At 40.7% G+C, this 15,474-nt stretch overlaps 2 protein-coding genes across 6 annotated transcripts in view; one reads left to right on the forward strand and one right to left on the reverse strand.

Moving 5' to 3' along the window:
* Positions 1-2,287: 2,287 nt before the first annotated feature.
* On the reverse strand, positions 2,288-4,503 carry LOC112468817. Its single transcript, XM_025038175.1, has 2 exons — positions 4,271-4,503; positions 2,288-3,900 (listed from the first exon to the last, which is right to left on the reverse strand). The coding sequence occupies exon 2, from the start codon at positions 3,894-3,896 to the stop codon at positions 2,418-2,420; it is 1,479 nt and encodes a 492-aa protein (XP_024893943.1). The 5' UTR covers positions 3,897-3,900; positions 4,271-4,503; the 3' UTR covers positions 2,288-2,417.
* A 276-nt stretch (positions 4,504-4,779) lies between these two features.
* The window catches only part of LOC112468820 (flocculation protein FLO11-like), a 16,410-nt gene continuing 5,715 nt past the window's right edge, over positions 4,780-15,474 (forward strand). For 4 of the 5 annotated variants that reach the window (XR_003042438.1, XM_025038178.1, XM_025038181.1 and 1 more), the window contains exons 1-5: positions 4,780-4,979; positions 12,669-12,804; positions 13,306-13,480; positions 13,764-14,053; positions 14,128-14,308. Coding sequence is in view for 4 of the 5 variants with exons in the window: in XM_025038178.1 (XP_024893946.1) it covers positions 4,973-4,979; positions 12,669-12,804; positions 13,306-13,480; positions 13,764-14,053; positions 14,128-14,308 (789 nt within the window). In the remaining variant the exon portion in view is untranslated. The remainder of the gene's footprint in view (positions 4,980-12,668; positions 12,805-13,305; positions 13,481-13,763; positions 14,054-14,127; positions 14,309-15,474) is intronic. The other variant, XM_025038179.1, reaches the window with a different exon arrangement.

Genomic DNA, 15,474 nt, shown 5'->3' on the forward strand with positions numbered 1-15,474 from the left:
CGCGCGCGAGATCTCCTCCGGTCGTCCACCGGCCCGGGCGACGACGACGGCGGCGGCAGAGAAAGAAAGAAAGAAAAAGAGAGAATCGGAAAGAGAGACACACGGGGGGACAGGTGGACAGAGACAGACGGATAGAATCGGACAGAGAATGTCACGCGACGGGACTACATCGTAGAATCGCCGCGTCTCCCGCACTTGCTCGACGCTCCCGTCCTCGTCCTCGTCGTCGTCGATGTTTTCCCCCCCGGGCGGGTTAACGGCGCGAACGCTGCCCGGCCCCTGGCGCACCTAGTCCCGCTGTACGCCGCATGTCTGCCGCTCTCTGCTCTCCCGTCCCCGCTCCGTCGACCACCCGACGTTCCGCGCTGCTGCTGCGGCGCGGCGCGGCGCAGAGTCCGCGCCGTCCGCGGTGCGATATCTCGGGAAAACACCGGAACCGAAACGACGCAATCGCTCGCGCTGCCGCGCCGTTCTCGCGGCAGGTGTCGCGACGAGGGCTCTCGCCGAGTGCTTGCGCGACCCGACCGCCGACCGGCGCGAACCCACCTGACCCCCATGCGCGACTGGGACCCACCACCCACCACCCACCGCGAGGGAGAGGAAAAGAGGAGGGGGCGTCGATCGGTTGAGTAATAATTCCTGTTAACGCGCAGAAAGGTCGCGGGAAGGATAACAGAAACGAAAATTCGTCGAAAGCAAATTTCGTAAAATATGCCATATATATATTAGAATTATATTATATCACATATTATATAATTAATGTAATAGAATTTCTGTCGACGGAATATGACGGCAGATTGACGGAATGAAAGTGGAATATGTGAAATATGTCATCTGATTACGGAGAGAGGGAGGGAGGGAGGGAGGGAGAGAGAGAGAGAGAGAGAGAGAGAGAGAGAGAGAGAGAGAGAGAGGGCAGATTTCGCTTGATTTCTGCCTGACAGTCTGCTGTCAGATTATGTCGTTTGACGCTAAAATCTGCCGCGATATCTCGTTGAATCTGCCGGCAAACTGCCCGGCGGCCGCCAATATTTTTCTTACCGGTTTTTGCATCGCGTATCTAAACGAATAATAATTTTTAACTGAATATGATGAATGGGTGAGTCTATGAATACGCGTTCGTCGTATCTCGTGCATTCATCAGCGCTGGACGCGAGCATGTTCAATTTTACGATTCAATTATCAGGTCAGCAGTGATGTAACAGTTGCTTTTCAATCACTGGGCGTCGCGACACGTAACGTCGCTTGTTTTTTTTCAACGTTCGGAGACCCGCGTTGACGTAATACTACGTCCGCTCACGAGCTGATAAGAATTCCGCTGTGATTCGTGTAACCAACGGGGTATATTATTTTCAGTTTATCAATTTTAATTGACTCGCGCGCGCGTCACGAGATCATCTACAGTGACTGTCGGTATCTCCTCGCGTTATTCGCCTTCACGAGCCGCCCGAGCTCTTATTCTTTCCCTCTAATTTTCTAATTTACTTCTGGTAAAAGCCTTTAGAAGCCGCTGTAACACCAGATGACAACTCCGTTCTTTGCAGTTTCATTATATTGGGTTATCTTATTAATAATGTGTAAAAGAGAGCCCGATTTATTCTTTAGCTCAAAACCGAGAAACTTTTATCGCGAGAAAACTGAAAATTTATGATTAAGATGAAAAGAAGTTTAAATAATAATGGAGAACATATTTTTGATAAAAATTAAAATATCCAATTTTTTGTTTTATTTCAAAAATATATTTAAAAACATATTAAGGGAAGACCGGGGCTAGTTGGCCAGTTTTTCAGTGTTTAATTTTTAATAAAATACATAAAATAAATGTCATTGTTTCCTGTCTACGGTAATACGTATACATTTGACTATCAGAATAAAATTTTTAAGTTAGCTTAAATTGATGATAATTAATGCATTTAAATATTTTCCGTATATACCTTTGGCTAATTAACGCCATAATCGAAGTTAGTTGACTAACATCTATAATATATGGGGCAAGTTGACGGATAGATATGTGATCGGTTGGGTTAAGTGTTATTGGCAGCCTAATCCAGCGGTAATAAAATAGAACTATATTATATATAGGATAGTTGTTTTATTATAAATTTATTAATTATTTTTGATATGATAATCATTATATTAATACCATGAGACAGGTATCTCTTTGGTCAAACTAGCTTTGAAAAAATAACAGAGAATTATGTAATAAAAAATTTTTAAAAATTAAATCTTTAAATTATTACAAAGAAACTTAAAATTTTTTAAAATTAAATTTAAAACTATATAGTAATTTTTTTGACATATTATTGATCTGAAATAAGTTTTCATCAAATATAAAATCGTCTTTCTAATCACAAAATAAAAATTCTGATCTCTACATTAGAAACAAAAACATCACAGTTATTTACGTCACTTTTTAGTCAATATGACGACGTCATTCTTTGTTCTACTTGGCTTAAAAAGTAATCGTATATGTTTTCTGGCGAAAAAGAAGTTGACGGTTGATTAGTTGATTCACTTAAAGGCAATGAATCATTCCTGTTTGTATTAGAGGTAGACCTTATTTGAATAGCATTTTCATTAGTTTCTGAAGCAGATGATTTTTCAGTTTTGATATGATTGCTGTCAGTGACTGGGACTGGTTTGTCTGTCACATAAGCTTCAGAAAACCCAGATTCTGGGAAAATATTTTCGTTCAAGGGATAAATTCCAGTAACTCTGAATCCAGATTGTACATTCTCACTGCTTGTCGCCAATGGAAGTGAAGTTTTAATTAATTCCGGAATGTCGTAAATACTTATAGTTTTTCCAGGATGACAAGCTAGCCAATTATCGGCTGCCGTGTTGTAGTACTTTTTCAAAGGACCATAAACAGATCTATCAAGTGGTTGGAGCTTGTGGCTAGAGTGAGGAGGGAAGGACAAGACAGTTACGCCGTTATTCTCAAAGTAGTCGAGTACTTCAGTAGATAAATCATGTTTGTCTAACAACAGAAGAACGGGTCTTGCTTTGAATGGCCTCGCGTATCGAACGAAATGCCTTGCGAATTTAATAAAGTTTTCTTCCTTCATCCAACCTGATTTGTTGGCATCACCAGATGATCCCATAGGTCCACTTTGAACAAAATGATCTTTATAATTTTCTCGTGGAAACATAAAAAACGGTGGAATTGTATTTCCGAGTGCTGAAACTGCAATTGCAACCGTGACCAATGTTTTTCTTTCATCGGAAGTAATTTTTCCCGATTGTCTCATGTCACGTCGTGCAATTATTCTATCAGGTACGTGAACATCAGTCGTAATCCCAGTCTCATCGACATTCCATATATCTTCAGGGCCAAGATGTAAACACTTATATACAGCTTTTAACTTGTTAAAAAACAAATTTACATTATTTCTGTCGAAAGATGTGGTTCTGGAGAGACTTTTAGCTTGTGGTGACGACCTAATTGACAATGTTATAGTTTTGCGTTTAAGAAACTGTTCCAGCCAGTCTTGTCCAGCAATTTCTTTCGTTTTCCATGAATCAGGTATCTCTTTATTGTTTTTTATAGCAAACTCATATGCAAATTTTCTTGTTTTATAAGGGGTCATCCAATTAATATCGGCAACTGTTTTTATATAAGCAGCTAGAGCGTTTTCTTCCTCGTCAGTAAAAATTTGTCTAGTTTTTTTGTATCCGACACTGTTCAAAAGTAACTCCGACTTCGTGATGTCTGGACTTTCTTTAACTTTATTTCGCATTTTAGCAACATATCTATATAAAGTTCTATAAGGTATATCATACTCTTGAGCGGTTGCAATAATACCTTTCTTGTTAAAAATTATCTCACGACATGCTTTTTCCATGACGTCTCTGCACGTTTTAGCTCTTTCTGATTTTCTCTTGTACGTCCTCATTATTCTAGAAAATAAATTATTGCTTATTACTATATTTAGTAATAAAAAAGTTAAAGTATAAAATAATACGGGTCTTGTTCCTTTTAACTGATGGCTCAACAAGTTTAGCCAGTGCAGCTAAGAGAAACAGATCCAATATAATCGTTGGTTGACTAGTCAACTAACCTCAAATATGGTTAGCCAACGAGCCCCGAACGACTATTTTTATTTCAGTTCTTCATCTAACCTTTAAATATTTATGTATCTAAATAAAACTAGTCTCAAATCTCTTGTCTAATAAACAGACTCCAAAATAGTGCTATGACACTTATTCTTTTCTGACTACATAAAGCGTGAAAACAAAAACATCTCCGATAAAAAGTATATTTACTTACATAAACAATTTTTCGATAAACTCGTATAACTTTACAACATGCGACTGTGGGCGTCTAGTACAGAGTTGAAGAAGGAGGAATACTTGTTTCTATAGTAAATTTTGGCGCAAGCTAGCGCGCATCCGTGCCAAGTTATTAACGATTAGTCTACCTGCCTCTATCGCCAATGCCAACTAGCCCCGATCTCCCCTACTTATATTATGAGATGACCCAAATATTAAACTTTCTTAAAAGTAAAATGTAATTGACATATGAGAGAAAAAGAGGTAAAGAGCACAAAAAAGTTTAGTTAGAAAAAAACAAAAATGTTTTACAATATAATATTTTGTTACACGGTCGGCATTTAAATCGGTCCTAAAAATGTATTTTAAATTCGCGATCCCGTCGTCGGTAAAGTGGAGCACCGTCCGTTTTCCCGGCGCAACGTTCAAGCGGCGGGGAGTCGGCGGGCTGGGGCGTGGGGAGGGGGAATCGGAGTATCTCGCGACTCGCTGGCGCGGGCCAACTCGCCGCTCTCTTCACTCGTGTTGTGGCGCCGACGTGGTGCACGCGGACCGTTCCTGATTCCATCGGTCAGTGCCGGCAGGTGGTGGGTGTGTACGGAACGTTGTTTCGCCGTCTCTCCCGGTAGTCTATCGGCGCACGGAGGAAGAAGAGGAAGAGAATCAGCTCTCTCGAGTTCTCTCCACCCCAGCACCAGTCATGGGCGGTAAGTCCACGCGAGCCTTCGATTCCGGGCGAGAATTCCGGTGCGGCCGACACGCGGCTCGATTCGCCGGCCGATAACGTCGCTCGCCGGTCTTGACCCGATGACCTTCGTGCCGCTCGACTAGCTCAATCTCCCGTCCTCCCCCCCTTCCCTTCCTCTCTCTTGCCCCTCGTGATGCGACCGGTATCGGCGGAACGGATCCATGATCCATCCCATCGTTCGCTGATCGGGGAATCGTCGTTCACGTGTGACTCGAACATACCTATAGCAGGAATCTATGATTCTAGAGCCGATATTCATAGTCGTTTCTTATTTGAAGGCCGTCCTTAAGTAATGTTTTAAAAGATGCTAATACGGCTATGTGATTGGTTCATAATATCTTAAGCTCGTACTTAAGACGGTCTTAAATACAAGAACCGACTATGAATGGCCTTATAATTCTCTAACGACAGTTTTGGTCTCGTTGCGCGGGTATTATATACGGTAAAAAAGCTGCGCAATGATATTGAAATTGTCGTTGGAATTACAGAATCCCACCTTTGACTCGCCGGTGCGCCGGCTCGATTGTTTTCGTTTTTTTTTCTTGCGGACGGGCTTCAAAAAGTCGAATTTTTCAGCGGCAATTCAAGCTGTTCGAATCGTTCGAATTTCTCGAACTCGGCGCGTCGATCGTACAACTTTGCGCGTCGAGCTTTTCACTCGTCGTTTCCCGCTCGTTCCGATTACCGCCGCGAACTTGTTCACAGGTCGATCGAGGAATTACGATCGCGCGGAACGGCGGGTTTAAATTTGAAAACTTTCACGTTTTCCAGGGAAGAATTGTGTGCGCGATCTTTTTTTGCCCAAAAGCCGAAAAATCCGGTACCTTTGAACGTGTTTCGAATGAAATTGGGGTGAAAAAGGGAGGAAAGCTCGAGCCCTCCGGCTGGAGGGAGTTAAATTACAGAAATCGCCGCTAACTATAGAAGAGAACGGAGGCGTGGCTCAGATTCCGAAATATTGCAGCGTGTTCAGTCAGAAATATTATTATATAAGAATATATAAGTTCCTCATATGTAAATTTTTCGCGCTTTCTGTATAAAGTCTTTGAAGTAATCTGCAAATAATCGAGTAATTATCGTCCGATTTAGAGGCGGCACAATCTCCCTAAAAGACCATCGTCATCTTCTCACAGACTGTCGCGCTAATTGGTCGCGTAATTAGCAAGAAAAGAGGCGAGGCTCGCGAGAAAGATCTTAACTGCGTTCCACGCGCTTCTCTCTCTCCTTCTCTCCCTTTTACTCTCTCTCTCTCTGTCTTTCCGAACGCTGGATTCCTCGCGCATAAGAGAAACAAGATAAGTCAGCAGCGTCGTGTCGCCGGCGACGTATCTCTGACGTTTATTCCTGGCCGCTCCTCCTCCGAGCGGGAGAGAAACTCGGCGGCGCCTTGCCAAAGCGTGCTCCGAGAGCGCGCGCGACGGCTCCCGTATTTTTATTCTTCCGCGGAATCGCCCGCGTACTTTCGATGCCGCGAGGCCGAGATTTTTGCCGCTCCGGCCCGTCGTCACTCGCCGGATTGTTCGCGCAGGTGTGCCCGAATACCTACGCGTCAGAAAGAATCGCGTCGGAGAGCGAGTCGCGACACTCGCGACACCGTCGACGATATATTTAGGGTTACGCCGTGTGTTTTTCTTTTTTCGCGGGCGCAGCTTCGTTCGGGACGTATACCTCATGCACCTCGGATCCCGTCGTCCACGTGGGCAGGGAAATCTCGCGGCGCGCACGGAATAGATTCCGTCGTCGTGCGAGACCGACGATTCGGATAATCTCGCGCGGAGACCTTTCGATTTTATCTCGTGGAAGATACGAGCGTCGATTGTTCTCACTACCAATAATACCGGCGATCACGTCGCACCGGTCTCGAGTGTCCCGTGCATATCGATTGCGGCATATGTAATTGAGAGTTATATGCGATAAGAGAACGACGCTTATATATCGATCGCCACCGGTTGTATCTTGATAATGGTGGGCGGGGAATATTTATTTTCCACGTAAAATCCAGGTCACTAATATCTGAGAAGCCGCGATTTGTATATGTATTAAATTACCGGATGTGATGAGAGAAACATACCTGCGAAATAATATCCGATGCGTTACAAGAAATAATTAATTTGCAACAATATTTATTTTTCACGTAGTGATCCAGATCACTAATATTTGAGAAATTATGATAATTATATAATGATTGTAATAATTATATATAAATCTGCTATTTATAATTGTTAAATTACTGGATGTGATGAGAGAAACGTATTTGCAAAATAATATCCGATCCAAGAAATAATTCGAAGCAAAGTATCCCAAAAATTATCTTCCTCGCATACTTCGGATTTCGATGTGTTCCAAAGATTATTGATATTATCGGAATATAATCAAAGAGAGTTTCTCTACTTAAGTCATGCGTTTTCTAAAGAGAGCTACCGCTTATCGATCAAAAATTTATTTTAAATAAACGAGATCTATTGATTTCAATGAATCGCTCTTCTTTAAAATTGCTAACGAAAAGCACGGATGATCGTCTCTGAATAATCATGTGCACTGCAAATAAATAGTTGTATATTTAAAAGAAACGACGTGTGAGATGCTCCGCACACGAGTCAACTAATTGTCAAGTTCATTGGACCCTTATCGGCGATACTATTTTTATGCGATCTCAATCTTGACCTCGTCTACTTTAGCCTCGGGCTTAGAAGTCTTCTCGGCATTAGAAGTCCGGGGCGCGTGTGCTCCTCGTAATGTGTTCTCGTCGTAAGAACAGACGATACGCGCGAGATTAGCATATAAATTAAAAGAAGAAACAAGCGTTCAAATTAAAAAAGGGGGAGAAGAAATGAGATCAAACACACTTTTAACTTGCCATATATTCTTTTCGAGTCTTTTATTCATAGATTTTCTCGCTTTTCTTTAGTACGGGATATAAATACAGTCGATTGCGGCCGTTAATTTCGGACTTGCTTCCTTTTAGCTTCTCAAACGTTTTAACTCCTGCAGCTGACGCTGGAAATAAATAAAATAATTCACAGGAGTTATTTAATTAACTTGCGGATTTTTCAGAATATATCTCTAGTCGGCGATCGGTTTTCACTCTAAGATTTCGCGTTTTCACGTTTCCGCGTCTCGCGGAAAATCGCTCGAGGACTACACTCACGTTGCTGCGATTTCCAGCCGCGAAATCTCACATGAGGAATCTTATCAGGTTCACAAACTCCGACGCTCACGAGTGCTTGACCTAACGCAAGACGTATGAATGCATTTCGCTACGAGAATGCGAGAGACCGGCTCGCTATTATAGGAGCTGGAAGAGCGGGCTTGTATAAATATAAACCTATGCCGGCAGTCTGGCTCCTCGGGTTTCGGGTATTCTCGCGCCATAATGTAATACGTGGAAGGCCTCACCTCCGCATCTCTCAAAGGGAAGATGCAACCCTCGCGACATTAAATATAGCGGGTGTAGGACTAAAATATTTTCCCCGTCCCGCGCGCCGCGTCTCTCGTTGTAATTTATACGCGAAACGACAGCCCCCCGTGCCCGAGGGACGGAGATTAACTATCCCGCTTCAAAATCACACACGCTAAAAGACTAATTGCTCCACTTTAAAATTAGGAAGAATTCTGGTGCAGAATTTTCGTTTCCCTCACTGATTCACCCGATTCATCGATCGCGAGTTCTATTTCTCTATTTTAATCTTGAATATTTTTGTAACTAGTACTTTTGTTACAATTCTTCTCTTCTCGGTCGATTTGTGTTACGTGACAGTAACTGAACGTTCGACGTTATATTTTATGTTACTTCGTCCAAATAGCGAAAGTTAGTTTCTGTTAGATGGGAGACAGATAGGCGGGCGAAACATGCCTCGCGCGATCAATTAAATTAGGCGTGACGGAAATGCGTGAAAACATATAGAGAACAGCAAGCGGAGAGAGAGAGAGAACAGATAACATCGAGCTTTGACGTGACTTCGCTCTTGAGAACATCGGCAGCGAGAAATCCGATCCTCCTCGAGTCCTGAGCCCCTCTTCTTTCTTCGCTTCTTCCTCTCTCGCCCTTCGCGCTCCGCCGTGACTCATTATTGTCCGTCACCAACGTTTATCCGCTCCGGATTCTAATGCGTTCGCCCACGCGTATTTCGGCGTAACGACATTAGGACGACATTACGCCACGTGCGATCTTATTACGATCTCCAAGTCGGGAGCATATCATTGGAGAACGTCGCTTGCCGGGCCTCGATACGTGCTTCCCTTCCGTTACTCACGGAGATTTTTGCATGAATCGCGTGAATATCATGTGGGATTAATGGTGTGATCGAACGTCCCCAATCACGTGTACATACGATGACAGTCTTCCTCGTTCACGAGGTTATCGTGTGCCTCGGGCCTTATTTGTCCAAATCCCTAATTCGCGTCAGTGCTAACAGCACCGAGTAGATCTTGATGCGAGATATTATTGCGAACGAGTCCCGATTAGAAATCACTGCAATGAGACCGCTTCGACATTCTCATTAAGATAAAATGGACTTCGCATCTATACCGTTATATTCGTAGTGTAAAATTATATTCAATTTGAATTATTTTTAATCATTCTTATATAGGTCGCCACACTTCCTACTCAATATGTCGTTAATTTAATTGAAACAATGTTAATTTAACCAAATTAATGGAGTTAAAATATTGTTTTGTGTTAAAATACAAGTACACTGCAAATCTAAGTATGTTATTTTTACACGAATAAACGTTTAAAAAAAACATAACGCATTAGACTGAAGCTCTTTTTACATGTTTTTTTTGTGTTAAAATGACGTGTTTAAAACTGCAAGAAATGTGTAAGAAGAGCTTTAGCTAAAATAACACACTTGGATTTGCAGTGCAACAAATTTCGACACACACATGGTAGTTAAAAATAACAAAACTCAAGATATATTGATTTGAATTTCTGTCTTTAATATTTAGTAGTGTATGCTTGCGGATGTTTCATTCAAAATATTTTCTTGATCTAGGGGACACTACGTGTATTATATCTATATATATGTATATATATTGATACATCATTTTACGTCACAAGTGTGTCTAATTATCAGTCTCCTTGATATTTAATAGCAAATATTGTCCACTTCTAGCGATCTTTTTCCGACCGATCGACGAACTTTGAACCGATAACGAACCGATAGCGAACCGATGAGTTGTGCACCGCCAAGCACATCTTGGCGCCATTCTTTCGTCTTGTTTATTATTGTCTTTATCGGCGCGTAAGAAAGTCGACTGCGTTAAATTTAGTACGTTTGAAGAGTATAATTATACATACAATTATTATTATGTACGATTCCGAGGCAGAATGTTCTAACGTAATCATCTTTCTCATCCTCCATTCCGATTCAAATAAATGCGCAAATGCGACGGTTTAAAGATCACGCAACAAGATTATAAATCATGCACCAAGTATCTTGCAATTTTGCAAAAGACGATCGCGGGGGACCGGAGGCCGAGTCCCGTCGTAGATCCACCTAAGAATAGGGTGACGTGTTTTATCCAGGGGGGAAAATAGAGCACAGCCAAAATCCGCTGGTCTGCTCACGCGCGCGGATGAGGATAGTATCAAATAGATATCAAATAGAAATAGGATATACGTTATAAATAAATGCGCGATAATTTTGCGCCTGTGAAAAACACGAGGTACGCCTCTGCGTCTCCCTCGCTCTGCCAAGTTTTCACTGCGTAGGTAAAAATTTTTGCACGTGCTCCAAGGTTGGGATTTTGCGACTTAAACGCCGCTTCCGTTGTCATGCGTTTAATAAACGATTTGCGTAACCGCGCATGAGTGGTTGCGCGAAAGCAATGCATTTGCATTTGTTTGCATATAGGCGTCGTTTTAGATCTGCTGCCTTATAAAGGCTGCAGTCCATTTGACGCTACAAAATGCTTTGAAGCGTTCTTCTTCTTCTTCTTTCTTCACTGAAAGAAAGGAGGAAAGGAATGCTTCGAAGCATTTGTAGTGTTAAGTAGAACCGCAGCCAGAAACACATTTGCAAGAATTTACTTACTTTTCCAGTAATAAAATATACTCAAAAATATTTGTAGAAGTGAATGTGAAAATTTAATCGCTAAATGTGGCAATTTTATTACAGCAAAGACTATTAAGAGTTCGAGAGCTTTTGGATCCCCCCGTGTATGAGAAATCTATTTTGAAATTATCAGAGAAAAGCAAGGATTTATCTTATTTCATAAAACTTTTGTCCACTGGAAAGATAATCTGCTAGGGATCACTGAAAATTTTCTTCTTTTAAGGACATGTAGCATGTCTATGATGCGAAACGCAGTCGCGAACATAAATGTCGCGAGAAATAATTGCTTACAATTAAAGCTCTCTTGATGTCGCGTCAGGAGGAAGTGAGACCGATGCGAGAGAGCTCTAATTATATCCGGACTTGGGAGGCTGCCAACGTCACCTTCGTTTTCGGCTTTTACCTTTCGTCTGGCGTCTCTCTGCTTGCATTCTTCTGCGCTCTCGCGGCAGGACCGCGTCGGGGATGCACCCGAATTTTTGTATCTACGAAGACACCGATATTTATTCCAGACACCGGTAGCGACGCAATTTTTCACATTTGCCAAGAATTTGATAAAAAATTTAGAACATCGATCACTCTGATTTATGAACATTGCAAAGCACAGTAATATTTTTTGTTTGTCATTCGTAAAAGTAATAGACATTTCTCACGTCGTTGCAATCCCTTCGCAGCGGTTTACATAGTTCTTTTTCTTTCGTGAATCTGAGGTATCGACGCCTGTATAAAAGTGCACGTTTGTAAAATGTATATACGGCATACGCGATAACATTTGAACTTCGCGGAGTTCGTTGGCATAATTTTACAGCCTATCTTTATTGCGCTTACGTAAGATATTGCGGTTAATTTGGGAGTCAGCGTTAACCGTGAAATTAACTCGGCTTTTACCGCTTATCAGCGCGCGAAGTCAAAATTCGCTTCGCACATATTAGTCTTTCTCGTGCTGCCTCGGAATTGAATCGAAGGACATCCCACAAGAACGTATTTACATACAAAATACGTGCCATTTATTTTCTAAGTCTCGCGAGACTCTCACCAGATACAGCTCATTAGCGACGCTATTCGTTAAAAACACATTGTCACAACGCTGAACTTCTTTCTCGCCACTTCTGAATCAAGCTCTTTACGTATTTATTGTAAAATGCACGTGGAAATTTAAAAAAGAAATGTGTAATTTCTAGATTAATTGAACAAAATTAATCGTTCATAATTCGAACTAAATTAATCGACGTTTTTGACGTTCAGCAAACGCGAGAGACTAAAGAAGAAATGAAGAAGCAAATTTTTCCTTAAATGTCTTCAGCCGAAGGCAGATATAATGGAGGAAAAACAATTTTTAGTTGTAATAAGATGTCTGTATTGAATTTTCGGACTTAAAGATTCGTCAAGATGGCCTTGGACGACACTAATATTCTATCGCGTGCGCATTTATATTCACGTGTTCTGGACACGTCCACTGGATGCAGCGACGTAGATTTAAACGTCAGCCTCACCGGCGTCTAATAGCATCTAAAATAGATCGCGGCCCGGGTGCGTCGAATAGAAGCGAATGCCCCGTCAAGCGTTTTATCGGGTCTTTCTTCGTCTTTCAGGATATGCATGGGTTACACTGGCTACGAACGATGCCTACTCCCTGGGCGCGCTGGTCCTGGCGCACTCGCTACGTCGGGTCGGCACCAGGCACGACCTGGCCTGCCTGGTCACTCCCGGAGTTACGGCGACCATGAGGTATCGTCCTTGCCCAAGTTCAATACAGCGATTACCGGAGGGCAACACGTCATACGCATGCCGATTCGTACTGGGGAAAATAAAGACGAAAATATTTTCGTAGCATTCGTACTTATTCGACATTAGATTGTTATTCGTGTTATTACAACAAAAAACTCGAACATACTTTTCATAAGAATTATTTAAATTTGTTGGGATTAGTTTTTGTCTATAGTTTATTTAATAAAACTCATGAAAGATGTATCAGCATCGTGAGATCAGAATCGTGCTTTAAATTAGTAACAGCGTATTGTTTCGCCAAGCTTTCAAATTTTGAAATATTAGTAATTTTTGGAATTAAGAGGTTCTCTCTCAAAGAATCAAACTTCATAAGATTAGTCAAGTTAACAGGCTTAATATATTAATAAGTAGGACAATCAACGAGCAAAAACGGTTCTACACAATGACGTACGATCAGATTTTAATTGCAATGTGTAATCAGTGTTTTTTTTTTTGCGCCAGGGAAAAATTGGCGGCAGTATTCTCCTTGGTGCAGGAAGTCAATGTTCTCGACTCGAAGGACGAGGCGAACCTGGCCTTGTTAGCTAGACCAGAGTTGGGCATCACGTTTACCAAGTTGCACTGTTGGAGGCTAACTCAGTACGAGAAGTGTGTATTCGTTGACGCAGACACGCTTGTGAGTAACCCGAAATTTTATTCAAATTATAATTAATATATTTGTTACGTACTCTTTATTTTATATTATTTTTACTTCTAAAACTGACGTTAAAATTGGAATTGGAATTATAATATTCGAGCTTTTAATTCTATACTATTATTAATTTTTTGATATAATACATTTGAAAAGCGAGTTAATATTATTTAATAATAAAACAAAATAATATGCAGTATAAAAGACAAGCAAAATTGTTATACGAGTTAAACTATCACGTCACTGTAGATATGTTTCATGTTTTTAGGTCATACGAAATTGCGATGAGTTATTTGAGCGAGAGGAATTATCGGCCGCGCCTGATGTCGGCTGGCCCGACTGCTTTAATTCCGGAGTATTTGTGTTCAGACCGTCTCAACAAACGTTCGCGTCAATCACCGCGTTTGCCGCCGCCAAGGGCTCGTTCGACGGCGGCGATCAAGGCTTATTGAACATGTACTTCAGCGACTGGGCCAGTAAGGACATCTCCAAACATCTACCGTTCATCTACAACATGTGTTCCACCGCGACGTACTCCTACCTTCCCGCATTTAAACAGTAAGCGCTCGCGCTCTTTCGATTCGCCACGATTAAATTCTTTTCCGTTTTCTAATTCTCATTTACATTCCTAGATTCGGCGACGACGTGAGAATAATACACTTTATCGGCATAACGAAACCGTGGTTACAGTATTTCGATACCCTGACCGGTACCGTCGAGCCACCACCTGGAGCGGCACATTTGCAACCGCTGTTGCAATTGTGGTGGAACATATTCTGCGAGCGAGTGCATCCCCAACTGTCGCCCTCGATGGTAAGTTTAACAATAATTCGTTTTAACGCAGTATGCATTTAATATGCTAAAATGACGAATGATACTTTTAAACTGACACTCAAAATGCATACCTATTTTTTTAAATCAAATTTTGTACATCTGATACAGAGAGATCTTTCTTGTCCATGTTTTAATGATATGTGAATAACGCATTTTTACTCATTTTACACTTATACATTTGGCTGCGAAAAATAATAATACCGCAATTTCTCTTTCTTATACTTATGCATTCGTTTTATAAGCAAAGCAGTGAGCAATTATATTCAATTATAAACAAGACGAGGGTAAGATACTCTTACATACGCGTCTCTACTGCTTGTAGTTTTCCAATAGATTATTTTCCATATTTTAGTATTATTATTTGTGTGAAATGAATAAGATTTATTTATTTTGTCGTATATTTAATAAAAATTACAATGTAATTCTGAGAGTTTCCAGTAAACAGTTTTATCTCAAATCTTTCAGAATTTTTACTGGCGAATATCAGAGTTGCATTGAGTTCGCGATCTTTTTGTAAATATAGTTATACAAACCTAAAATTTCTCGAAATGCTTGCATTTTTTATGACTTTTTTCAATGCTGTATGGAAGCTTGCATCATAAGTGGTAGCATTTGAGAATATAATCATAGCTATGTTTTTTTTTGCTGCATCTTTATACGATATAAAGTGTGTAAATTTTTTTTGCATTACAAATATATTTTGAACCCAAGATTCTCTAAAAAGAATTCCTTATTAATCGTGTTTTATAGGGTTCAAGATATAGTCTTGATTTGCAATTTTCTTTGTACATATTTGTATAGTGCATATTAATAGCTGCATTTAATTTTATATCTATATAATTTCATGATATATGAATAATATGATTCTAAAATATAGATATAAGTATTATATTTTTAGTAGAAGGCAATGAGAATTTATGTATGCACTTTTTATCTCATAACAATTTACCAAACGAATAATGCAGCTATTAGTATAACGGATTTTTCTAGTATTAAACCAGTGTCTATTTTTTTTCTTTGATCTCTGTTCTTTCTCACTCATACACCTGTAACTCGTGTAAAAATTTAATTCGGCCGCTATATATAATAACATTTAATTGCATTATTCGTAATATCTGTAATGGCTGGGTCGAGCATGAATGTTA

Source organism: Temnothorax curvispinosus, unplaced genomic scaffold (genome assembly GCF_003070985.1).
Source record: "Temnothorax curvispinosus isolate PA1 unplaced genomic scaffold, ASM307098v1 QBEX01002107.1, whole genome shotgun sequence".
In the NCBI taxonomy this organism is placed as follows: Eukaryota; Metazoa; Arthropoda; class Insecta; order Hymenoptera; family Formicidae; genus Temnothorax; species Temnothorax curvispinosus.